The 26,748-nt window shown below is 37.0% G+C and overlaps 1 protein-coding gene across 3 annotated transcripts in view; it reads right to left on the reverse strand.

The window, feature by feature from the left end:
• Positions 1-26,748, reverse strand: part of ext1c (exostoses (multiple) 1c) — an 89,811-nt gene that overhangs the window by 16,112 nt on the left and 46,951 nt on the right. For all 3 annotated transcript variants that reach the window (XM_039659344.2, XM_089122912.1, XM_089122913.1), the window contains exons 4-5: positions 9,612-9,705; positions 2,988-3,095 (exon numbers count right to left, since the gene is read on the reverse strand). In XM_039659344.2, coding sequence (XP_039515278.2) covers positions 2,988-3,095; positions 9,612-9,705 — 202 coding nt within the window. The remainder of the gene's footprint in view (positions 1-2,987; positions 3,096-9,611; positions 9,706-26,748) is intronic.

A 26,748-nucleotide genomic window follows, 5' to 3' on the forward strand; every position in this document is an offset into this window, starting at 1 on the left:
AGTTATCAGTCCCTCCAGGATTTCACGATTTTTTTTGTGATTTTTGCGATCAAAATGACTGATTTTGTGGTGGTAATTTCCAAAAATTTGTGAAAAAATTTGCGATTTATATATAATATTTACCATAATAGTTTTCAGTCCTTCCAGAAAAACGCGGAGTTTTTTTGTGATTGTTCCGGGGAAAAATTGATTGATTACGCGGCCCGTTTTCTTTTAAAATGCAATGGAATATGCGGGATATTTATGCAATGAAATTGCAGGAATTTGCAAAAATTGAGGGAACTTGCAAAAATTGCGGTTTGATGAAAAAGAGAAACAGAAAAAATGATTCCCCCAACATCCTGTTCTCACTAGGCTAATGTAAGAGTCATTTCTTATTACTTCCTTTGATAAGCAAGCATACTACATCATAGAAAGTGCTGGGAATGTTTAATTTCTCATCTTGTTTTATTTCAGACTGTAACGAGTGTAAATAAGGTGTGGCCCCTTTAAGAGCTGCGCGCTCCCTGTTGAACTCTCTGCAGTGTTATATGTGCGCCTTGAACACCCCATGTGTGCGGGTAATTTCTGTTTGATGCTACACTTCTTTATGTTGTTTATTAAGTAACGATGTGACGGTAGAACGTGTGACAGACAGTTATAAGAGTTCGATTTGTGAGATGTCAATCGCCTCCGTGAGTCTGTCTGGCGTCGCGTAATTGCGTCACTTCATAACGTTCCCATGGAAACAGGGGGAAATGGCTGCTCTTGTGTGAAGCAAACGCAACATTTTTCAACTTTCTGCTAAGATACATGTGACTTTTTTGCAACGAAACTTTTTTTGCAGCGAGGATTATGAAATTATGCAAACCCCGCATATTTTGCACGGAAATCGGCAATTTATGCGGCGAAAGTGCGGCGTATTTGAAAAAAATGCGGCCACCGCATAAATATGCGGACTTTGGCTGATTTTGCATTGAATTCAGCGATCGCATAATCGCGTTTTTCTGGAGGGACTGAGTTATACACAAGGCTTTATGGGCTCTATGCACGGCGTTATTTCCGGTGAAGGATTAAGGATGCTCGATAACTTCCGCCGATCATAGAGTCCAATGCAATACCGAGAATTTATATTGAATTTTATACTCCATGGTTATACTAATGAAACGTTAGTCACAAAAACAGATAAAACAGACACCCCTCGTTGTGTTTATGCTTCTTTTTAAAATTATATTAAATAAACATAACTATATATAAAATTACATCTAAACGTACTGTATGTAGGCCCTACGTTTCTTTTCAAAGACGGGAGGACAGTAAATATTGAAGACTCTGCCATAATCCCGTTTTCTCCGGTTTTCCTCCGCTTTAATCTACACAACCGGAAATGGACGAGCATCCTTACGTCAAATGCGGAACTTGTGCGTGCATATAGCCCATAAATGGTTGAAATGCACTCGAGGTGGTTGAGCGCGGTAAAGTTAGTTTTAGGTCCGAAATATTTCGCCTGACATTTGTTTTCCCTATAGCCACTGTTCTAGGTCTTACAAAGAGATCAATAGCAGGATTAGTTTTAACAAACCATTGATATTCGTTCATTAATATTCAAAATTCACCTGCGTGCATTTAATGCTGCATATTTATACCTGAGAATGCTTTGACGCGTTTGCATAGCGCATGATGAGGGAACGTCTGCCAATCCCACCAACTGCGTTAAACGTAGCAAATAATTTGCATTATTTAAAATTACTTTTTAAATTCCAAAGCTTGTAGAAGGTGGCAATAATGACCTGGTGGCCTTGAGTAAATTAACTTGTTTAAGATAATGATTCATAAAACATACTATAATTATCAGTTAAGCCTATTTACTTCACTGACACAGACGAAAATGAAAGACTATCAGTCAAAGTTCAGGGGGTTTAGGAGGCGGAAGAAATGGGGCAGGATAAGGAGACTGAGAAAAAGAAAGTGTAGATGAGGAGAGAGCTGGTGGGCTATTGACAAAATAATTGAAAGCCCACTGACATGGTTTTAAAGCTATTTATTATCCATTTTTTTGGCTTTCAAAAGTCTTAAATTGCACATAATTTGCTCAGACACAGAAATCAAAATTTTCTCGGGGGAGGCCCCGAACCCCACTTTTTGTCCCAGTGTTAAGCAATTTTAACATAGTATTGTCAATCAGTGTAGATGGGCCAAAATATTACCATTAAAATATCAAGTAAATAAGTGACAGGCTACTTGGTGCCACAGCGACACCCAAAAAGTATTGCTATACCACGATACTCAATATGTTGTCCCACGGTGAGTCATTTTTCTCTGTTGCGCCTAGTCGCCTACACAAAATTTGAGGGTTCCCCCACCTGACAAATCCCACTTTAACCACTGTATATAACAATAGTTAGTTAACATTAATGCAATATCTAACACAAAGCCAAACAATTAAAAATAGCATTATTAATCTTTAAAACGTTTTTTAAATAGTTTTTCAAAATAGTCTCCCATGCCCAATAAAACTGCATTTTTAAAATATAAAACAGTGTAATATTACTCCAGTGTAAATCATCTGTTTTCTATGTGAATATACTGTATAGTAAAGTGTAATTTATTCCTGTGATCAAAGCTGAATTTATTGTCATTACTCCAGTCTTCAGTATGATCCTTCACAAATCACTCTAATATGAGGATGATGATCAACAAACATTTATTATATATTATTATCATTATTATGAGTTGTGCTGCTTAAAATTGTCATGGAAACCATGATTTTTTTTTTCAAGATCTTGTTTCAAAATCAAATCTTTTGTAACGTAAGGAATGTAATTGTTAGTTCGTGAGACATAACTGAGGAAGAGTTTCCAAAATGAATAAGCAGCAGCAAGACTAATTAAACTATGATAAAATAGTGAAAGTCACAGAATCAGAACATCATCATCATATGTTTTAATTGGCACATTTTTCCATCCTTATGTTCCCTCTTCAGGAGAGAGAGTGGGAAGGGCTGTTACCTGTAGCAACAGTCTCTCGTCGCCCTCGACGACGGCCTGGTTCCACTGGATGACATCAGAGAACGGTAATTCCCATCCGTTACTGAGTAACACTGGGATACAAGCGGCCTATGAGGACAGAGCGGGGCGTAGACTATAATTAGCCTCAGTACAAACAAGTCATCTGCTGAAATGCACACACATGCACACACAGTCCAAGTTCACCCCAAATGCACTGAGATATAGCGCATCAGAGTTTCCCCTTTAGGCAAGGTTATGAGATCGAATATGTAGCATGTGATGCGGCGGTCTGTGTGTGTACGGAGTCTCGGAGGGGCCAGTTCGTGACTGTTATCACACAGCACTCTAATCACACATGTGTTAATTACCCCGCCAGAACAGCAGAGACACACGCAGGAGTCCATGATTTATTGAAGTGCAGTTGCTCTCCATCCCTCCTGTTTACTATTCCATCTTGATGTTGCTCTACTTTTCCTCCCAGACTCCTTGTTTGCCTTTTCCATCGTTCTGCTGGTATTCTGGTCTTTTTAATTAAATCACAAGAGAGTGCAATCCTAAGAACGGGCCGAGATCAAACAGGAGTGTGAAGCCACGTTTTCATCCTAAACACAGCGAAGCGCTCCAGGTGTTCCTCTAAACACTCCGAGATCAGGAGCCGGTATTTCATGACCAGCACTGAGACCTGTGTGTGCCAAAGTCTCTCTCTCTCTCTCTCTCTCTCTCTCTGCGAGGAGTGTGTCGAGGAACTTACTAACTCACTCACTCACTCGCATACATACTCGCACTCTCTCACTTTCACACACTCTCTCTCTTACACACACACACACACACACACACACACACACACACACACACACACACTCACACACTCACGCACACACACTTTCACACTCACACACACACTTTCTCACACACACACACACACACAGACGGTGTGAGACTCGAGACATGTGGCTGTGGGAGTTTACAGAGATATCTTATTTAAACTTGTGTGTATTTGTGACCCATATACATTTATTAAACCGGTTGGATGAGCCACGTTCAAATTAGAAACCGCGCATGACAGCATAATATTTTTTTTATTCTGTTTGTCTTAATTTTAAAGTTCAATTCTATTTTTTTTGTAGTTTTTATTTATGCAAAAGACAAAAAATGTATCATTTTAAATAGTCACAACAATTACATTGTTAAATACATTATAATATTTAGACACTTTACAATTTAAATTTACAATAATTACAATTTAATTAAATTTAATTAGTATTTTATTATTATTTATTTTATTTTAATTGCCACATTGTTTGGAAACCCCCAAAAGGCCAATGTAGGAAAATTAACTATGGTATATTATGCAGTGTTTATTCTGAGAACTATAAAAACATACATTTATGGATCTAATTTATACCCTTAACAGGGAAAAATCCCTGTTAAAAAAGTTTAATTTTATTTTAATTGCCACATATCAGAACCATAAATAGCCTATAGTTAGAATAATGAGCTATATTTATTGGTGTCCAATTTGATAATGTTTTATATTAAATGTAACTTATTTGCATTTATTTCATTTTATTTTATTTTATTATCAATAGCTCACCAAGCTCTTCCAGACAGACTAGACAGAATTCCAAAGTAATTTATTTTAAATAAATGTTTTGAAAATTCATTGTTTTGAATTTGGAGTTTGTATTGAAATCCGTTCTAATTGTGTTTTTAGATACTCAATCCTTTAGAATTTAAAATCGTGAAATTAATGAGAATTAATCTTAATTACAGGAATATGAATATTGGTTAAAATATGGCATCATGTCACTCACACATTCTCTGTGCTTTAGAATAGAAATGCCCATTTCCTGCTGAAGAAACTAAAGAGAACATTGTGATTAGATTTAGCATTTTGATCCGAAATCCCATTTTTATCCCCCACTCTCGGATAAAAAGACACATGAGCTGTCACTGGTGGGGTATCTTATCAAAAGGAACACTTTTGTTTAATTTAGGTACTAATATGTACCTTTAAATGTACAATGTCATTGTTTTTGGCCACTAGGGGTCGCTGACCTCTTATAATTACAGAGGCGTAGGTTGATGACGCAGTGATAAGCGGAAGGATGAGACTTGCTGTCATGCCGATTGATCTAATGATGTTTATGGATGAGTGAATACATTGATGTTTTTTAACGTGACTAGTGTGAAGCGGGTCGCGATTGCTAATGAGAGACGGATATCAGTGCCACACACAAGTCCCGCGGATATAAAGGAATAAGGACATTTAATTTTACAGAACTACATGCAAGTGCTGGATTACTCGCACTGGTCAGATTATTAGACGAATTAAACATGAGGAAACGTTCACTTGCTCTACACTATCACACTAAACTGCAATTGAGTGTGTTTAAAATTGTGAATTTCTCTGAATTGCCAAATTCTTGGAAACATTTAGGATAATGGAAGTACACAATTGAAAGAAATGTTTAACACTGTGCAAGTGTTTTTTTGGTATATTTTGATACAAAATTCTTACATATTGTACCTTTAAGTAACGTAAAGAACCATTATAACATTTATTTAAACATGAGATGATCATTCTCATCACTTGTAATAAAAAGCAGATTATTTAAACTGAAAAACAGATATTTAACTATACAAATATAAACATTATAAATATTTCAATATAAAAATATAGATATTAAATTACATTAAGTTATGTATATTTAAGTTTTTATTAGGGGTGTAACGATTCGTTTTAACAACGATTCGATTCGTATCACGATTTGTGGTTGTCGATACGATTCAAGGACGATATTGGTTAATTTAGAACGATACGATCCGAAACGATTCAGTGACTTGAAATCGATTCAGTAACTTTTTAGCCAAAAATTCAACCAATGTGACTGAAATAAATACCTGAAATTATTTATTTATTATTAGGTTATTAATATTATTAACCTGGTTAATTTAGAACCTGGACCTGGTTTAGACCTGGTTTATATTCCCAGAAAAAACATCTATGAACCTATTAATATTAATGATTTTTAGAACAGATACAGATTTAACAACTGTGACTTGAAAAATAGCTAAGAATTAAATAAAACCACTTTTCCTACAGTCTTCTTTTCAATGAATGATATATGCATTCTTTATAAATACTTGCATACATCATTATTTTATTCTTTCAAGTAGACAAATTTATTTGTATGAATTAAATATAATTAATCCTTATTAAAGCTATTAACAAACAGTGAATGCTTTTCTCTTTTTCTTTCGTCACACAGGACACAGACCGCATTAGGTTTATTGCCACTGTCACATCATGTCCAAGCACATCCGATACACTCACAACTGTTTAATTAAGACATAACCGACATAGTTTACATGAATACTCTCCAAACGGACATTTAGACATAATGTTGTGTGTATTTGTCTATTCAGACACGAAAGAGAACTCAATTCATTACTCACGCGATGTATAGATGTCTATGTGCATGATTGGACGTTTGGGTCGAAATCCACAGAAATCCTTTTTTGCATCGTCACTCTTATTCAGATCTACAGTATATTCATACTCTACTACTCATTCTCCCAGACGTTGACATATTTTAACGTTTTATGAGACCGCTGGGTAGATAAGCACGTTACAGTATGTGCGCATCTAAGTTACCACACACGCAGGACAGTTCTGCCTGGATCGCTTCTCAGATTGACACTATCTAACATTTTCATCCAGAGTTTATTTGTTGACGAAAATCTCAATAGATTTTCATCATAGTTTTTGTAATTCAAAACTAGGTTTTATTTAGTTATCGTCTCGTTTTCATCTGTGAAAAAATGTTGTTGGCGAATAATTTTCATCATCATCTTCGTCAACGAAATAAACACTGCAGTGCAGGTGAAGTGTCCTAGATTCCCGTTATTGACATTTACATGTCCTACAAACAGCGTGCGACTCATTTAGAACATCTCCGTCTTTACAAAAGCCAATGTGTTTTCACACACTGATCATTTCTCGCTCGTCGGCTTCTCCTTGTCATTCGCCATGCTATGTATATTATCTTTGCGCTGCTGCTGGTGCGTGGTGATAACGTCACAGATATCGAGTAACGTTTAACGACTGTGTCATTAAAACTAAAGTTCAAAGAAAAAAAAAACAGCCGTATAAAGTCTGACGTGCTTAAATTCAATGCGTTATTTCCTAGTATCGATACAATTGATTAATTAACTTTTGAAACGATTTTAGATCGATATATGCAGATCTTTTGAGATTGACTAGCAGAGCACAGATCGATGTAGTTGGATCATTTGAATATAAATCGATACATCGATGTAGTAGATGAATCGTTACACCTCTAGTTTTTATATAAGTAAGTTTTGATGTTTTAATACAAAACTCTTACATATTGTGCCTTTAAGGTCCCAGTATGCACTCTTTCGGTACCAAAGTGCGAAGGTGCCACTCAATGACCGCTTCTCTGCGAGTGCCTGTTAGTAGCTTCTTGGCCTGAAGTGTTTGAGAACCTCTGTCTGTTCTAGAACTTTCCACATGGCTTGTAATTGCCAGTTTTCTATGGCCTTGGCGTCCTCCAAAGAAAAGAGATCTGTGGGACTCCGACTGGGGCTTATGTGGAGTAAATGCGGGGGAATCAGTGTGTTGCCAAACCCAGCGTTGTGCGGATTCATGCATTCAGCGAGAGCTTCCGGCCCTTTCTCCACACACACACACACACACACACACACACACACACACACACACACACACACACACACACACACACACACACACAGCAAGACGTCCAGCAATATACAAGAACACACACTCCTGGGAAGGTTTTCCACTTGTCGGCTAATGTGCTGTTTACCCGGGAGACTCAGAGACCTGACTGTTTTCATAATCCACCAGACCTTCCTCGCATCTCTAATGGGATTGTGGGTAACAACACTTAATAATAATGGTCCTTCATTAATAAGTAACTGTACATTACTGTACATTACCAGCTACTACTATTAACTAATCTAGAAACAAGCTTAACTGATAAGTAAGGAATATCGAATAGCACTAAGATTAGATAATCAATAATTACTTAAAGGGTTAGTTCACCCAAAAATGAAAAATAAGTCATTAATTACTCACCCCCATGCTGTACCAACCCCGTAAGACCTTCGTTCATCTTCGGAACACAAATAAAGATATTTTTGATTGAATCTGAGAGCTCGATCAGTCCTAGATAGACTGCCTAAGGGACTGGCTCTTGACGGCCCATAAAGTCATTAAAGAAAAGGTTTAAATATTCCATGTGCCTACAGCGGCTCAATTATAAGTTTATCAAGCGACGAGACTACTTTTTGTGCAAAAAAAACATAAATAACGGCTTTATTCGACTATACTATTACTTCCTTATGGGCGCATGCGCGAGAACTGAGACGAGGACGGTCTCCTTCTACTACTTTTTGTTACCGGCTGCTCGCCGCTTAGGAGTTTTACCGCCACCTACCGTATAAGATGATGTGCTGATATAGCTGGAAGCGCAAAACTTTCTGTTTACAAGCAGAGGAAGATGCGCGCTGTACGCTTTTCAATTAGCGTATTTTCCGCACTATAAGGTGCACTTAAAAGCCTTTAATCTTCTCAAAAAACGACAGTGTTCCTTATAATCTGGAACGCCTTATATATGGATCATCTTTTTATACGGTAGGTGGCGGTAAAACTCCTAAGCGGAACAGCCGGTAACAAGAAGTAGTCGAAGGAGAACGTCCTCGTCTCAGTTCTCACGCATGCGCCCATAAGGAAGTAATTGAATAGTCGAATAAAGTCATTATTTATGTTTTTTCGCACAAAAAGTAGTCTCGTCGCTTGATAAACTTATAATTGAGCCGCTGTAGGCACATGGAATATTTAAACCTTTTCTTTAATGACTTTATGGGCCGTCAAGAGCCAGTCCCTTAGGCAGTCTATGTAGGACTGATCCAGCTCTCAAATTCAATCAAAAATATCTTTATTTGTGTTCCGAAGATGAACGAAGGTCTTACGGGGTTGGTACAACATGGGGGTGAGTAATTAATGACTTAATTTGCATTTTTGGGTGAACTAACCCTTTAACATGTCTGAGACGTTAGCAATTGCCTTTTTTTACACACTAATCTCTATTATTCAAGTGTTGCCTAGAACTACTAGCGATCTAGACATTTATTTTAAAGTGAAAAACATCCTTTGGTCTAGATCATTGAAGATTGTCTTTTTTTACTCAGAACATGGTCATAAAATGCATCACTAATTACTCACTACTAGTGATGATGACTATATACAGAGTAAACATGACTGATCATTCATCTCACACACACCATAATGCTTTTTATAATTTGTCAGTTAGTTAATAGTTATGAATGAGGCTAATTTCATGAAGTAATTATAGATAATTAACCATCATAATTATTCATAATTAACTATCTCCTAAATGTGATATTACTGATTAGTTGAGCTTGATTCATTAGTTAATAGTAGTAGCTGATAATGTAGATCTACGCATAAGTCCTGCATTACTTCCGGCACAGTCACTTATGAATGAAGGACTATAATTGATGAATGAAGGATTATAAAGTGAAGCGTTCAACTTCAGTTTATAAATGTTTCACCTGCAGAGACTCGAGGAACCGGAACGAGCCCAAGCGTCGCCCGCGGGGAACCAGACAGAAGGTGGAGTTGTGGAGCAGCTCTTGATAGTCAAATCTATGGAGGAAAAAAAATATGTACATTAAGTTTAAAATATGGCACATGTCACATTGCTCTGGTTTTGACAGATTTCATATGCATTAATCCAAAAACCATCATGAATTATTTATGTTTATTCTTGTTTAAAAGTCACAAAAACTTCCTTTAGTGCAATTTACTAATTACAGTGAGCTGCATATATTATAAACTTAAAAAGGCTGAATAGTAAAACCGAGTTAATTTGCGCTACCGTTCAAAAGGGGTCAGTAAGATTTAATGCTTTTAAAGAGTCTCTTCTGCTCACCAACGCTGCATATATTTGATCAAAAAGATAGTTAAATTGTGTAATATTATTAGAATGCAAATCATCTGTTTTCTATGTGAATATATAGTAAAGTGTAATTTATTCCTGTGATCAAAGCTGAATTTATCATCATTACTCCAGTCTTCAGTGTCACATGATCCTTCACAAATCACTCTAATATGAGGATCTGATGATCAACAAACATTTATGATTATTATCAGTGTTGAAAACTCTCATATTTGTGTGGAAACTGTGATATATTTTATATTTCTCTTGGAAAGGAAGGATTCTTTGATGAATAGAAAGTTCATAAGAACAGCATTTATTTATACAACATTATAAATGTATATTCTGTCACTTTTGATCAATTTATAGCGTCCTTCCTGAATATATGTATTAATTTCTTAGAAAAGAACATTACTGACTCCAAACTTTTAAATTAATATAATATAATATAATATAATATGATGGTCATATGAGCATTTCCTAACATTTCCAAGTCCAGTTTCCCCATTTCCTGTTTCTTTTCTCTCTGTTTGATCAAAGTGTCAAACGGCCACATCAAGGAAAACTATTAGCCAATCAATGAAAGAGCAGCGTTGAGCGGCGGTATAATAGACACGTTGAGAGGCCCTCTGAGGCTGTTTTGATCCGAGCGAGCCGTCTTCTCGGCCTCGAGCTGTTGTCCCTGGCAACCATTTATGGTTTCTAAGAATACGCTGAGTCCAGAAGCTTTGTGTGATTGCCACCGCTGGATGACCAGTGAGGATGAAGGGAAGAGCGCAGTGTGTTAATGAGTGTAGAGATCGAGTGTTGTTCCACAGATCTGATTCCAGTGCCGCGCCACTCCAAAAGAGCAACATTTGGGAACACTTTACTTGAAGGGGTGAGCATAAGACTGACATAACAAATGTCATGAATATGAAGGAGGTTTATGCATTTTTATGACAACCGTTATTAAGTGTCATTTCCTCAATTATGACATTTTGAATGCAAATATGACATTGTTTGAGATATCTTGACAATGACACCTTGACATAAACCAATACATCATAACCTTTCAGTGTCTTTGTCATGACAACTTGACAATTACTAAGACAACACAACTTGTTATAAATATGACATAGTAGATGAATTATCAAACTTAAAGGGGAAATGAAGCAGTGAATCAAGTTTACATGATTTACAAGATGGATTTCCGATATAATCAACAATTATATAAGGAACATTACAAATGTAAACATTTAGAAGAAAAAAAGAAAAAACGTTGTATCTTTCGCCGCCAGGGCGCCGCCATTGTGCAGGTGACGTCACGGGGTTGGTTGGCTCAAGTTTAACAGGCTCTGGGCGTTGAAAATCGTTGTGTTTTGACCGCGAACGTCTAATGTTAGGTACAGCTATTCGACAAAAAGACGGCGTCTCATGTTATATGTTGACAAACTGCACATAGAAACATTGTTCGCGATGTCTGCCGTCAGATATTCCCGTCTCGTCAATAACATGTAAGTTAGCACGTATTTGTTAAAGGGGAAATGAAACGTCCATATTTTCGCACTGGTAGTGCTAGTAACGTTAGCTACAGCCTACATATACTAGGAAAAAGTGTCTCCGCTCTGACATCCTTCAGGGAAAGCATCGCCGCTTCCACACGTCTAACTCCCGGCACAGCATGGTAAACGTGCGCGCCGGTGATGCAGAATTGACCATGCAACACATGCTCAAGATCAACCTCTTAACAACAGATGGACTCTGACACGGAGTATGGAGCGAAGTATGTGCCTAAACCTCACACACAAACAAAACGTGTTTTACTCACACCCAATGATTCACAAACAAACTCAGTGTGGTTTGTAAATACAAAACATCACTCACAAACTAATGCATATTGTTCTGCAAATAAAAAACGTACCTATCAAACAAATACAGTATGTTTTACATATACATAGAAACGTATTTCTTCAATGACCAAAATATCCTGCAAGTACAAACTAAAATCTTTAAAAGTACAAAACAAAATTCTACAAGTACAAAACAAAATTCGACAAGTACAAAACAAAATTCTACAAGTACAAAGCAAAATTCTACAAGTACAAAACAAAATTCTACAAGTACAAAACAGAATTCTACAAGTACGAAAAACTGTCACGTGACTTTTGGCACTATTTTTCCGCGTCCAGGCAGAATCAGATTTTCTCACAAATACAGTGGAACAACTTCCTCTTCTAGAACAGTAGATGGCGCTAAGATAAGGGATCAATTTGCTTGCCTTTGCCCATGGGAAAATGAGCGGTGAACAGGTGTGTTTCTGTCTAACTTTATCTATAATTAACCTTATTGAGGTTTTGGAAAATGTTTATTATATAGACAGAAATCCACATTAGCACTTAGTAGTAACGTACTCCACTCTAGGATAAGGGAATCTATAAGCTGAAAGCTGCCATCATGTTGCTTTTACTTTTTGTAAAAATGTTTAATTTACTGAATGACTCTATTTCTTTCGTTCTCCATAAATTAATGAGAATTAATTTCATTTAATTGAAAGGGTCCCACTTATTCATTAATTTTGTTGGAATTCAGTCAGCGTAACTGTTAATGTAATAAAATAATGAATGAACAAATCAAACAATATACAGTTGTTTCTTCCCTGTGATGTATTGTCCAAATTATTATTTTGGACAGACAAATGAAACCCTCCTTTCAATTAAATTAAATGTTTTCATTATTAAGAACGAAACGAAAGTAATAGATTCGTTCAGTGTATACATAATCACTACTTTAGTCATTTCACACACGTCTTGTAGGCTAGATTATTAATCCTGGTGCGTTCACGGCGAAGATCGCGAGTCAGCATTGTCAACTTAATGTTTTCAGCCGACACACTGACAAAGATACACTTGTTTATTAATAAACAATTAAAATATCTTCTTGCTATATTTTACATAGCCTATTCATAATCTTTTGCCGGTTCTTTGTGACAGCTTTAAGGTGCTTTATTGGCAGTGCCACCCTACATGTTACACACACACGTCACCACCACATCACCGCACCCACCCGAATAGCCCAGTTTAGTAAACAGAATTAGATGGCCACAATTCTTACACTTCTAAAAGGCAATTCAATGCGGATGTAATCCCTCAGATTGAGTAGCTAATGTAATGGAATACGTTACAAATGACATTTTGGGGCATTTATTCTGTAACGAAATACGTTTTCCCAACACTGCCTACTACAGCTGAGGAAAGTGAGCGGTGAACGGTGTGTTTTTGTATTACTTTATATAATTAACCTTATTGAGGTTTTCTTTTGCAAAATGTTAATTATTTCTTGACAAAAATCCATATTACCGCTATTAGCACTTCACTCTCTCTAGGGGAATCTAGGCTGAAATCTATGTCATATGTTGCTTTAAAAAATAATATTAATAATCTACATAAGACGCGCGTGAAATGACTAAATTAGTGATTATGTTCACTGAACGAATCTATTACTTTCGTTCTCCATACATTAATGAGACCATTTAATTTAATTGAAAGGAGGGTTTCATTTGTCTGTCCAAAATAATAATTTGGACAATACATCACAAGGAAGAAACAACTGTAGGCCTATATTGTTTTGTTCATTCATTATTTTATTACATTAACAGTTACGCTGACTGAATTCCAACTAAATTAATGAATAAGTGGGACCCTTTCAATTAAATGAAATTAATTCTCATTAATTTACGGAGAACGAAAGAAATAGAGTCATTCAGTAAATGAAACATTTTTACAAAAAGTAAAAGCAACATGATGGCAGCTTTCAGCTTATAGATTCCCTTATCCTAGAGTGGAGTACGTTACTACTAAGTGCTAATGTGGATTTCTGTCTATATAATAAACATTTTCCAAAACCTCAATAAGGTTAATTATAGATAAAGTTAGACAGAAACACACCTGTTCACCGCTCATTTTCCCATGGGCAAAGGCGAGCAAATTAATCCCTTATCTTAGCGCCATCTACTGTTCTAGAAGAGCAAGTTGTTCCACTGTATTTGTGAGAAAATCTGATTCTGCCTGGACGCGGAAAAATAGTGCCAAAAGTCACGTGACAGTTTTTCGTACTTGTAGAATTCTGTTTTGTAGTTGTAGAATTCTGTTTTGTACTTGTAGAATTTTGTTTTGTACTTGTAGAATTTTGTTTTGTACTTGTAGAATTTTGCTTTGTACTTGTAGAATTTTGTTTTGTACTTGTCGAATTTTGTTTTGTACTTGTAGAATTTTGTTTTGTACTTTTAAAGATTTTAGTTTGTACTTGCAGGATATTTTGGTCATTGAAGAAATACGTTTCTATGTATATGTAAAACATACTGTATTTGTTTGATAGGTACGTTTTTTATTTGCAGAACAATATGCATTAGTTTGTGAGTGATGTTTTGTATTTACAAACCACACTGAGTTTGTTTGTGAATCATTGGGTGTGAGTAAAACACGTTTTGTTTGTGTGTGAGGTTTAGGCACATACTTCGCTCCATAACGGAGGGCATCGCAGGACAACAGCCACACTGACACCTGGTAAGTTAGCGTTGCAAACCCGCTCTTCGCCCCAAACCACCACCGGCTGTTCTACACAGCAACGTAACTTACATGTTATTGACGAGACGGGAATATCTGACGGCAGACATCGCGAACAATGTTTCTATGTGCAGTTTGTCAACATATAACATGAGACGTCGTCTTTTTGTCTAATATCTGTACCTAACATTAGTCGTTCGCGGTCAAAACACTGGTGTAAACACAGTTTGATGTCGTGATTTTCAACGCCCAGAGCCTGTTAAACTTGAGCCAACCAACCCCGTGACGTCACCTGCACAATGGCGGCGCCCTGGCGGCGAAAGATACAAAGTTTTTTTTCTTTTTTTTTTCTAAATGTTTACATTTGTAATGTTTCTTATATAATTGTTGATTATATTGGAAATCCATCTTGTAAATCATGTAAACTTGATTCACCGCTTCATTTCCCCTTTAAGAATCCACCTAGCTTTATTGGTTGACATTACATTAAACTTTCATGTGGTTGGTTTTGACATTGGCTCTCATGAGGCATTATAAATGTGTCATGAATATTTTTTGTGACCTCAACTACAGTGGTACACATTGAATTTGTCATTAAAATGTTGGTTTCATGACAGCCAATGTCAAAACAAACCACCTGACAGTTTAATGTAATGTTAACCAAAGTGGTTTGATAATTAACTTGCTATGGCATGTTTATGACAGGTTGTGTTGTCTGAGAAATGTCAAGTTGTCATGACAAATACACTTTGGACAAGGAGTAACTTTGGACATCAGTGTTGTTATTGTTAACTAAAACTAAGCTGACATAAAACAAATATTAGATGAAAAACTGAACTCAAAATGGAAAATTAGTATTTTTTATGGAATATTGCAGTGATTATAAATGATTCATCCGTTCACTTCATTGTTTTAAATTCATGTGTCTTGAGTCTCATAATCTTGAATCAGAATAACTTTCCCTCATCTCTTCTTTTTATGACGAGGACGGGGCAACCTGTCACTCACATGAGATCAGCCAATAGCAGACCACAACTATCTAATCAGTTCCCCACAGACACAATCAAGCCCCGCCCACATTTGTTCTTGTTCCAGAAGCGTTTCACTCGGATATACGTCACAACAGGGAAGAAAAGACTGAAGAAAATGAGTTAAGTAGAAGTACTAAAAAATTGCAAAACTAAAACAGAAAAATAAATAAATACTTTGGAAAAAGTTAGCACAAAACAAAATTGCTAAAACTTGAAGGATTAGTTCACTTCAGAATTAATTATTCGTATAATTTACTCTCCCCACGATGAACATCTTGATTTATCCAAGATGTTCATGTCTTTCTTTCTTCAGTGGAAAAGACATTAAGGTTTTTGAGGAACACACTCCAGCAGGGGCGGCGCCAGAAAATTTTTAACGCAGGTGCTGAGTGGGTGCTAGATCATTTACAGGCGGAGCTGCGCAATTATATATATATATATATATATATATATATATATATATATATATATATTAGTGTTGCATGGTGCACCGATAAGCCTACTTCAAAAGTATCACGATACTCGGAAATTAAAAACCTAACGATACCTAAATTTATCAGAATTGATACTTTTATGAATAACCGCATTTCAGATTTGTGAGAGACGTATCGGTTGCACGCTTCCAATCCCTCCCTGTGGTCTGTGTTTCTCCTCACGCACGCAACAAAGAAGCGGCAGCTTTATGAGACATGCGCGAGCACAAGTGATACTGTGGCCGCCGGTCGTGGCAATCCAGGGGCTTTTACCGGTGAGCCGCGAGTGTTTCGAGGCCACGAGGGCCGGTCTGATATTTATACATGGCTAGTTCTTAGCAACACTATCCGGCGGCCTGTAGGCCTACACATGCAATCGCTACGGCGATAGATTGAAGCGCGAGCCGCAAAAGACAACTTTCCCCCCAACTTTCACAGATAGCATAAATAATTTGCTAGCTGCTAAAATAAAGCATACAAAACATCATCTAAAATGATCTATAGGCTATATGATTATAATCAGAGCATGTGCATGTTTTTCAGTGATTTTATATTATATTATATTAGGATATTACAGCATTTAAAGAGACCTACGCAAAGGAGGTGCATTTGAAACGCCTTGTAACTTTTGCCATTTCTGCATCTGAGGCAAACGCATTAACGGACTCCTTGTCCAGACTGATCTCATGAGTCAGACTCCGTACAGTTAAAATCCGATTCTGAAACTTTGTCAACCTCGGGCTGAGGTAAATTTATGTAGGCTACTCATTTTCACAAACTAAATTAGAATTACGAGTTTGCTTACTTGGCAGAAGGAAACGCTCCATCTTTCTAAATAATTCTAATACATTGCAATTTACGTGACCTGACGTCTAGCCTATGTGTAATGAGTAAAATGTTTGTCTTAAATTATTTTAGCATTTATTAATTAGAATATACAAAAACATTAATTTTTATTAGTAAACTGTTTTCCGTACAGCCAAAATATAATTGCTTCCAGATATTATTTTTGGGGTTGGGGGTGCTATTGGGGTGCTTTGGTCTTTCTTGGGGGTGCTGAAGCACCTGCTAGCCCCTCCCTAGCGCCGCCTATGCACTCCAGGATTGTTCTCCATATAGTGTCTTCAATGGGGTCCAACGGGTCGAAGGTCCAGATGTGAGTTTCAGTGCAGCTTAAAAGTCTCGACACGATCGAGTCGAGGAATCTGATCTAGACAAACCAGCGGACATTTATAACAAAATACACATTTCTATACTTTTAACCACTAATGCTGGTCTTGCACGAGCTGTGATGCGACACATATTACGTCACCAGGGTGAAAGGTCAAGTGTGACGTAGGTGTAAGAACAGACCCAGTGTTTACAAAGCCAACGTGCGAAGACTGAGTCAAATGCCATTTACCAAAAAAACAACATGTCGGATGAAATTTAGAAATTAGATGCTTTTCGCCCTTCTGACCCGCGCGACCTTTCACCCTGATTACATAACGTGTGGCGCAACAAGTGATTTATCAGGAAATTTTGGTTCTGAAGTGAACTAATCCTTTAAGCTAAAATTAAAACTGAAAAATAAAATAAAAGCTAATTCAAAATATTAATAAATAATAGAGGTATGATAGCAGTCTAGTCAAGCCAGCTTTATTTCTACAGTGCTTTGAAAATTTCAAGCAGCTTTACAGTGATGGTCCGTGTACCTTTTCGTTCTTTCATTATTCTATTTCGGAATGAAAGATGACGTTTAAAAAAGCAACTTGGTTTTTTGTTTAACAGAAAAAATCAGAAATGGCTGCATTTTGTTTTCCAAATGTATTGTTGTCATCAAATAATAGTATTAGAAAATTGGACGACATTTCCAGTCGTTATTTAATCTGTAAAATTTATTTGTACGTTTATTGTATTTGAAATGACTCAGAGCCGAAAAGTGATGGTCCTATGGCCGGCCGCGGGAGCGCGCGCCGCGTGTTAAAGGTGTATCGCCCATTCTTTTTACGAATGTGGATCAAGCAGATACAACGTGCAAATAAACATCACTCACCCAGTAGCCTACTTTTTACCTATTAAAATACCTGTAAAGGGCCAATAGAACCATTATTACAACCAACCTTCAGTGATTGAGGCCTCTACTTATTGATTGAAAGGTTATTTCTGCCCTCAAATGTGCTGCTTATATTCATGAGGGTTAAATCTGACTGATACTGATAAATACTCACCCAGTATTTAACTTTTGGCCTATTAAAATACCTGTGAAGGGCCAATACAACCATTATAATGCAGTAGCCTATTTTACCTGCCAAAAAGTGATTGAAGCCTCTGCAGAAAAGGCAAGGATTCCTGTTGGTTTGCATCAATTGAATATTTTATTATGTGCTATAGCCTATTTGTAAGTGGATAATAGATAAATTCTTTATAATTGGGGAATCTGGAGTGATTGCTCTGAAAGCGGCACCAGACCTGAGAAATATATCTAAAATGTTAACTTCTAAAAAGAACATTTCAAAACGAAAGAAAACAGACTGCTCTCTGTATATGTAATCCATATGAAATGTGCATTTCTCTCTGGCGCGTTCACTACTGCGAAGATCACGGCCAGCATTGTCGACTTCATCTTTGCTGGCAACACTGACGCATAGGGCTAAAAACAATTCAAATGTCTCCATGTTATATTCGACATATTCATAATCATTAGGCTACTTCAATGCAATAATACGTACAAATAAATATTACAGATTAAAAAACGATCGGTAAATGTCGTCCAATTTTCTAATACTAATATTTGATCATAACAATACATTTGGAAAACAAAATGCAGCCAATTCTGATTTTATTCTTTTAAACAAAAAACAAGTTGCACCCTTTTTTAAATTTCATCTTTCATTCCGAAATAGAATAATGATTGAACGAAAAAGTACACGGACCAGAGATAAACAGGAAAATAATGATTCAATTCTCTAAAAGTAAAATAGTGTCATTGTTCAGCTGAGGTCAGTTTAGTGTAATACAAAAATAATACTGATTATAAATCCATTCAATAATTGAGAGACTGCAAATGCAGGTGTAGCGCTGCTGAAATCTGTGGTTGTTTACATCAATCTCCAGATTATTATTTTAGTGAATCTCGTCGACACATAAACAGTGTTGCTTCTGGTGTTAGAACTGAGTGTGTGTCTGTGTGTGATTGAACCGCCTGCTGGATAACATTTGAGTGATGTTTTTACTGCACGTTGCCTGGTTTAGTTTGGCTCTGGGTCCGAGGAACCGTTACGGCGCTGAAAGAGCCCAATGTCCCCCGCAGAACAAGCCTGAGCGAAGCCTCCCGCGGGAGTGTAAACACACTCGTATGAAAGCGTCTCTATCTGTGTTTAGCGGGAGGGGTGTTGATTTCCCGGCGGACGAAACACTGCGAACACACATCTCTCTGACTGACCCACTGTGGACTTAATTTCTGCCCCAACATGCATCATCTTTGAGCAAATAAATAAAAATGCATTGGCCGTTTGTATTCAATTCCTGCATAGACACCTTGGTAAACACAGTTGGACTTTTTTCCTGCAGTTTTATAAACACACATACACACACACGCATACACTTTCACTCTCACTCACACAAACACACACTCTCAAGGCCCGTACACACCGGGACGAATATCAGTGCGCGTTATTCGTCAGCGTTTTTCAACGCGTTTTTTGTGTTCACACCCAAGTATTTTTCGCTGACGATGAGCCGAGTGAACATGCAAATTCATTCCCTGGCATTAGATGGTGCTTAATGTAAAACAGAAATAATAATAGAATATTATAATAGTATGGAATGCCAAAGCTGACTTAATTAAAAATAAATAAATAAATACATAAATAAATTTACGAAGAAAGGTAAAAAAGCAAAAATACATAATAAATAAATACATAAATAAATATACAAAGAAATGTAAAAAAGTGCAAATAAATGAGTATTTATACTTTTATTTCCATATTTATGTATAATTGTATTTTTTCACACATTTATTTATTTACTTATACATTTATTCATTTATTTATTTCCACTTTTATTTATTTCCACATTCATTTCTGTATTTATGTTTTTATGTCTACATTTATTTATTTTCACATTTATTTATTCCAACATTTCTTTCTCCGTATGCTAATGAGGGGGGCGTGTTTTAACTCAGACATCAGCAATCGAGCTCAGAGTGGCAGTGCTGAAGCTTTGCGGCCACAGTGACACCATGTGGTGTGTGACCAAACGAAACGCAAGAGTTGTGGGTGGGGACAATATCACATTTTAAGTCATGTGTATCACCCTAACTGTAGCCTATGTAGGGTAGGCTATATAGGGTTAACACATAGCACACATGAACAGAAACTGCACTTCAACGGGTCTGATAGCAGACAGTTGGACATGAAAGTGCGTGAAAGTATCCACTATTAATAACAGTGTAAACGCGGTGGATGATAGTTTGCGTTTGGCTTGGGTTTATTGTCGATCGATGAGACTCGCACACCAGCGCAGAACGCGGAGAGCAACCTGCGCACATTTCACTGACTCCCAAGCAAGCATATTGATCAGTTTGAAACGCGACTCAATAAGCGGTTTACATTCGCGTTTCCTAATTTCGTATGCAGTACAGGTGACGATTCAAATTCTTAAAATGCAATCCATATTTAGATGCTGTTCTTAGATACTGATTAATCACAAGTCATCAGTTTTGAATTATTCTTAAATCAAACAAAAGGGGCTCATGTAAACGCAGTGAGCCACGCATCTCACGCCATGCATTGGAGCACAGAAGCATCATCCATTCAAACCGTACCGGTCGTGCCCATGCCATGGTCGTGGTGATATTTCCCCCTATAAATTGATTTTATATCTACATAATCTACCCAAACCTTATTAAATAGGTAGGCTTATAGCAATACATCATCATATATGTCAAGTTCTTAATATTAATTGATAAACTACTCATTTATTATAATAATAAGGCACTATGGCTGTTATCAGTAAAATAAAATTTAAAAAAGTCATTAAGTCATTAAAAGTCAAAATCTTAATACAGTATGCATAGTGTGGGATGCGAGGCTCACTGCGATTATACATGCCCCTTTTGTTTGATCTAAGAATAATTCAAAATTGATGCCTTGTGATTAATCAGTGTCTAAGAGCAACATCTAAATATGGGTCGCGTTTTAAGCATCTTAATTGTCACCTGTTATGCATACGAAATGAGGAAACGCAGATTGAGTTGCGTTTTGCGTGCGAGTCTCACCGGCAATAAACCCAAGCCAAACGCAAGCTATCAGCCCTATCCACCAACGCGTTTACATTGTTATTAATAGTGGATACTTTCATGCGCTTTTATGTCCAAGTAGCCTATCTGCTATCAGACCCGTTGAAGTGCAGTTTCTGTTCATGTGTGCTATGTGTGTTAACCACCCTATATAGCCTACCCTACATAGGCTACAGTTAGGGTAAGACACATGACTTGAAATGTGATGCCTGCACAGCTCTTGCGTTTCATTTGGTCACACACCACAAGGTGTCACTGTGGCCGCAAAACTTCAGCTTTGCCACTCTGAGCTCGATTGCTGATGTCTGAGTTAAAACACGCCCCCCTCATTAGCATACGGAGAAAGAAATGTTGGAATAAATAAATGTGGAAATAATTAAATGTGGAAATAAATAAATGTATAAATAAATAAATGTGAAAATAAATAAATCTAGACATAAAAACATAAATGTGGAAATAAATAAAATTGGAAACAAATAAATGTATAAATAAATAAATAAATGTGTGAAAAAATACAATTATACATAAATATGGAAATACAAGTATAAATACTCATTTATTTGTACTTTTTTACATTTCTTTGTATATTTATTTATGTATTTATTTATTTATGTATTTTTGCTTTTTTACATTTCTTTGTGTATTTATTTATGTATTTATTTATTTTTAATTAAGTCAGCTTTGGCATTCCATACACTATGCGCAGTTCTCATCTCAACTCAGATTTCTATAAAGCACAAAGTGACCGTTTTACACATGTCTCGGGAAAACAGGACTGTTGGTCACCGTCACCCTATAATATACTATTATTACAGAAATACTAATATAAATATTATCATATAGCTCTTTATGCTCCGAGACCAGCAGCTCAACATTCATCTTGCCCATAGGTATTTTGCCTTGTAGGCTATCTCTTCTTGTGCTCGGCAAGACCGTTTTGTGTTTGAGCGCCCCCAAGTTGTGTTTTACTGTAACTTCAGAAGTACCAGACACGTGAGCAAACCCGCCAATCTCGTTGGTCGGATAGGTTTTGATGCTTCGCGCCAAACCAAAAAAACGAACCCGAGGCGTTTTTTTGAAAATGACACTTTTACGCGTGGCGTTTTTTGCATCATTGTGAACACTCACATCGGCGCCCATTGTTTAGTCACGAGGCGTTAAACGTCGACGAATATCGCGCGCGAAATTCGTCCCGGTGTGAACAGGCCTTCACACATGCACTCACACACACACACACAAATATTTACCCACTAAAAAAAATGCATCCACAAAACCCCTGAACTAACCAACTAGCATGAACTAGCCTGATAATGTGCACTAGTGTGATGTTCTCATCAGAGGCTGTACTGGTGTGACGGCTCCCCCTGCGATCATCATCACCGTTCTTCATCATCATCATCACCGTTCTTCATCATAATCACCACTGTTCTTCATCATCACCCATCTTCATCATCACCACTGTTCTTCATCATCATCACTGTTCTTTATCATCATCATCATCATCACCGTTCTTCATCATCATCACTGTTCATCATCACCAACGTTCTTCATCATTATCACTGTTTTTCATCATCATCATCACCACTATTCTTCATCATCATCACCGTTCTTCATCAACACTACTGTTCTTCATCATCATGACTGCGCTTCATCATTGTTCTTAATGTTCATCATCACCGTTCTTCATCTTTATCCTCTTCACACTCTTCAGAGGTTGGATTGTGAGGAGACGCTCTAATCTGCTCTTAGGTTTATTTGCTAATGCATCAGTCGTCTCTGAGAGTGTGTGTGGATGAAACACTATGCAGGGCTGGTTTCTGCTCAGTGTGTTTAATAATGCTGTGTGTGCTAGCTTCAGCCTGCTGTGTGTCCTTCCTCTGTCTGCTCTAGAGGATTATAATGAAGCCATTTACTCGCAAATAGTGGAACAAATAAATCATTTAACAGTGCTTTTGTCTCCAAGAGCTAATAAACACCATTCTCTGAACACACCAGTGTGTGTGTGTGTGTCACTAAAGGGGTCATGGGACAACAGAGTAAATCTTTTGTACAGTTCTCCATAGGAATGCGTGTGTATTCTCAGGGATTTAATGCACAGTCCTAAACTACGTTTCAGTCTGTTAGTTACACAAAGCCGTCATCGAGCATGCGCCGTACTGATTACTTTTAACTTTTTAGGGCTCAAAATCATCCGTCCCCATGGAAGAAGCAGTCAGGATGTGGAAGACTCCTAGATACAGTCACTTGTTTTGATCCTGAGGGAATCAGTGCTTTTGAGCAACTCAGTTGAGTGAATGATTCAGTGACTCACTCATTAATACAGTCACTTGTTTTGTTCCTGCATGAATCATCAGTTTTGAAAGAAATGATTGAGTTAATGACTCACTCATAAAGACAGGGTGTGTGTTCGACTTGAAGCGGTGTGTGGAAGTGTTTCGTTCCTGAGGGAATCAGCGTTATCGAACAACTCAATTGAGTGTTGTTGAGTCGGCGTGTCTACCAGTCGGATATAGTACGTTTAGATTTCATCCATACACATTTATACTATATATAGTATACTGTTTTAATAATCACCAAGTTCTTATTCAAATGTAGTAACTACTCATAGAATGCCAGTTTGCACATATATACAGTTGTGGACCCAAATTTGTAGAACTTAATGGGAACGAGTGCAAAACTTTGATTAGGTGGGTAAATGTGCTATAGATGCAGGTGTGTGTCTGCTGTTATCGGTGTTCATAAATGGCAAACTGTGTGTGTGTGTGTGCTAAACTGAAGAAAACAGGACCTGCAGATGTCATTCTGATATCTACCTTCTCCGCGGGGGAATTGTGTGAAATATTTAAGATGGAATGTAGAGGAAATCTCTCTCTCTCTCTCTCTTTTGGCTCCACACCTCTATTTCGCTCTTTACTTATTTCCCGTTTCAGGTTGCTACTTCCTATCAAATTGGCTAGTGCCAGTAGCTTCTCTCTCTCTCTCTCTCTCTCTCTCTCTCTCTCTCTCTCTCTCTCTCTCTCTGTCTCTCTCTCTGTCATTGAGAGCACTGAGAGAGCAGCTGTTGTGCTGTCTGTGTATCAGAGCCGCTAAACATTCCCCAGCTGCTCAGCTGTCATCGGCGGCTGTGGGCCGGAGTGTGTGTGCCTGTGAGAACCAGTGTGTGAATGAGTGTGGGTGAAAGAGAGGCTGTTTGTGCTGAAGTGGAGAGTGTGAAAGACGGTATTCATACTGGTGAATGCTGATATTGTGTATACTTCTGCATTGTATATCTATACAGTATTATCAGGACTGGCAAAGTTAATGAATTAGATAGTTGAATTTAATGTGTGCAATTTTTCCAGTGTTAAAACTATGGAGCTTTTAATATGACAAAATGATTTGAATTTGAATTTGTAAATTTGAATTATTTGCAAGTGTAATTTAACAAAGTTGACTTTTAGGTGGTAGTTTAAATAGTTATGAATTTGAATTTTTTGTAACGAATATTGAACATTTTAAATGTATCAAACTGAAAGGTTTTTAGGGGTGAATTTTATAGACATGTATTTTCAAAAAGCTAGTTTTTTTTTTTTGTTCTGAATTTAAATAGTGCAAATATTCAGTTTTAAAAAAAAATCAGATTCAAGTTTTCAAGATGAAGAAATTCGGAACTTCAAATTCAGTTTTCTACTTAGGCTGTACAGTTTGACAAGTTTGTACCCAGCACCTCCGAATGTGTCTCTGTCCCCAGTAAACACGGAACACGGTCTAATCAATTTTACTCAAAATAAACTGACACCAGAGACCAATGCCTCATGTGCTGAGCACGCTACCTAACATATAAACACAAAATCATCCATATAAACACAAAATCATCCATGTTTAATCACTCCGGGCGATTCATGATCAGAGAGTGGCAGCCTCTTGAACCACCACCAAGTTCAGCTACTTCTGCAGTTCCTAATTGGCCAAAATGCTCTGTTCGACTTTTCTGAGATCATCTACTCTTCCCTGTGGATGACCTGTGACCTACTTTCTGTGAGACCTGACTTTTTGACATTGAATTTTAGAAAACTGAATTTGAAGTTTCGAATTTCTTCATCTTGAAAACTTGAATCTGTATTTTTTTTAAACTGAATATTTGCACTATTTGAATTCAGAACAAAAAAAACTAGCTGTTTGAAAATACATGTCTATAAAATTCAGCCGCTATATAAATGTCTATAAAATTCAGAACTATTTAAACTACCACCTAAAATTCAACTTTGTTAGATTACACTTGCCAAATAATTCAAATTTACAAATTCAAATTCAAACAATTTTGTCATATTAAAAGCTCCATATAAAAATATTTTTTTTAAAAAGTGTAATATGCAGAGGCAACTATAAGTACATCATTTGTTGGGGTCAGTACGATTTCTTTTGAAAGAAAATCATACTTATTTAGCAAGGATGCATTAAATTGATCAGAGTGGCAGGAAAAACATTTATAATGTTACAAAAGATTGATTTAAAAGATTTAAAAGATTATGATACAAAAGATTTATGATACATTTTTAGACCGTGTGTGTTCTGTGTCCTTACACTAATCCGACCGCTAAACCAACAAATCACACACAACTTTCTGCATTTTTACATTTTCAAAAAAACATCACTTCACTAAAATTAAATTTCAAAGGATTATGAATATTTACACACACACACACACACACACCCGACCCCTAAACCTACCCATTACACACACACTTACCCCACCCCTAAACCTACCCATTAAACACACACACACTTACCCGACCCCTAAACCTACACACACACTTACCCCACCCCTAAACCTACCCATTACACACACACACTCACACCACCCCTAAACCTACCCATCACAAAAAAGTTTCTGTACTTTTACATTTAAAAAAATGTAAACTCATTCTGTATGATTTATAAGCTTGTTTTCCTTGTTTTTCACAGTGACACAAGATAGAAAAACATGCGTGTATACACACACACACACACGCACGCACACACACACACACCCAGGGTGTGCCCTGTCCTCTTTGACAGATTGTTGATCTTCATCTCTGATCTCATCTCCGTTGCAGAGGGACAAAGGTCATGTGTAAATCACTATCTCTCTCTCTCTCACACATACACACACACACACACACCTTCTGTCCTTCTCTTGCTGCCTGCAGGATTAGATATTTAATCTGGTGTGTGTATGTATCGCATACAATGCAGCTCAGGGGCAAAATCATTCAATTAAAGAGGGCTGATGATGCTTTTTTCCATGTTCATCTTCATCTTTACCGTGTAATGTTGGTGTATGAGCACCATAAAAGGATGAGTTTCTCCCGGGAACGAACACGTCACAATATTCCTCATTATAATAATTCATACGCAGAATAAAGGGGTGGGGCCTGGTTGAGTTAGTTAGTAGTGTGTTAAA

The sequence above is a fragment of the Pimephales promelas genome, chromosome 18 (assembly GCF_988280905.1).
Source record: "Pimephales promelas chromosome 18, fPimPro1.hap1.1, whole genome shotgun sequence".
NCBI lineage: Eukaryota > Metazoa > Chordata > Actinopteri > Cypriniformes > Leuciscidae > Pimephales > Pimephales promelas.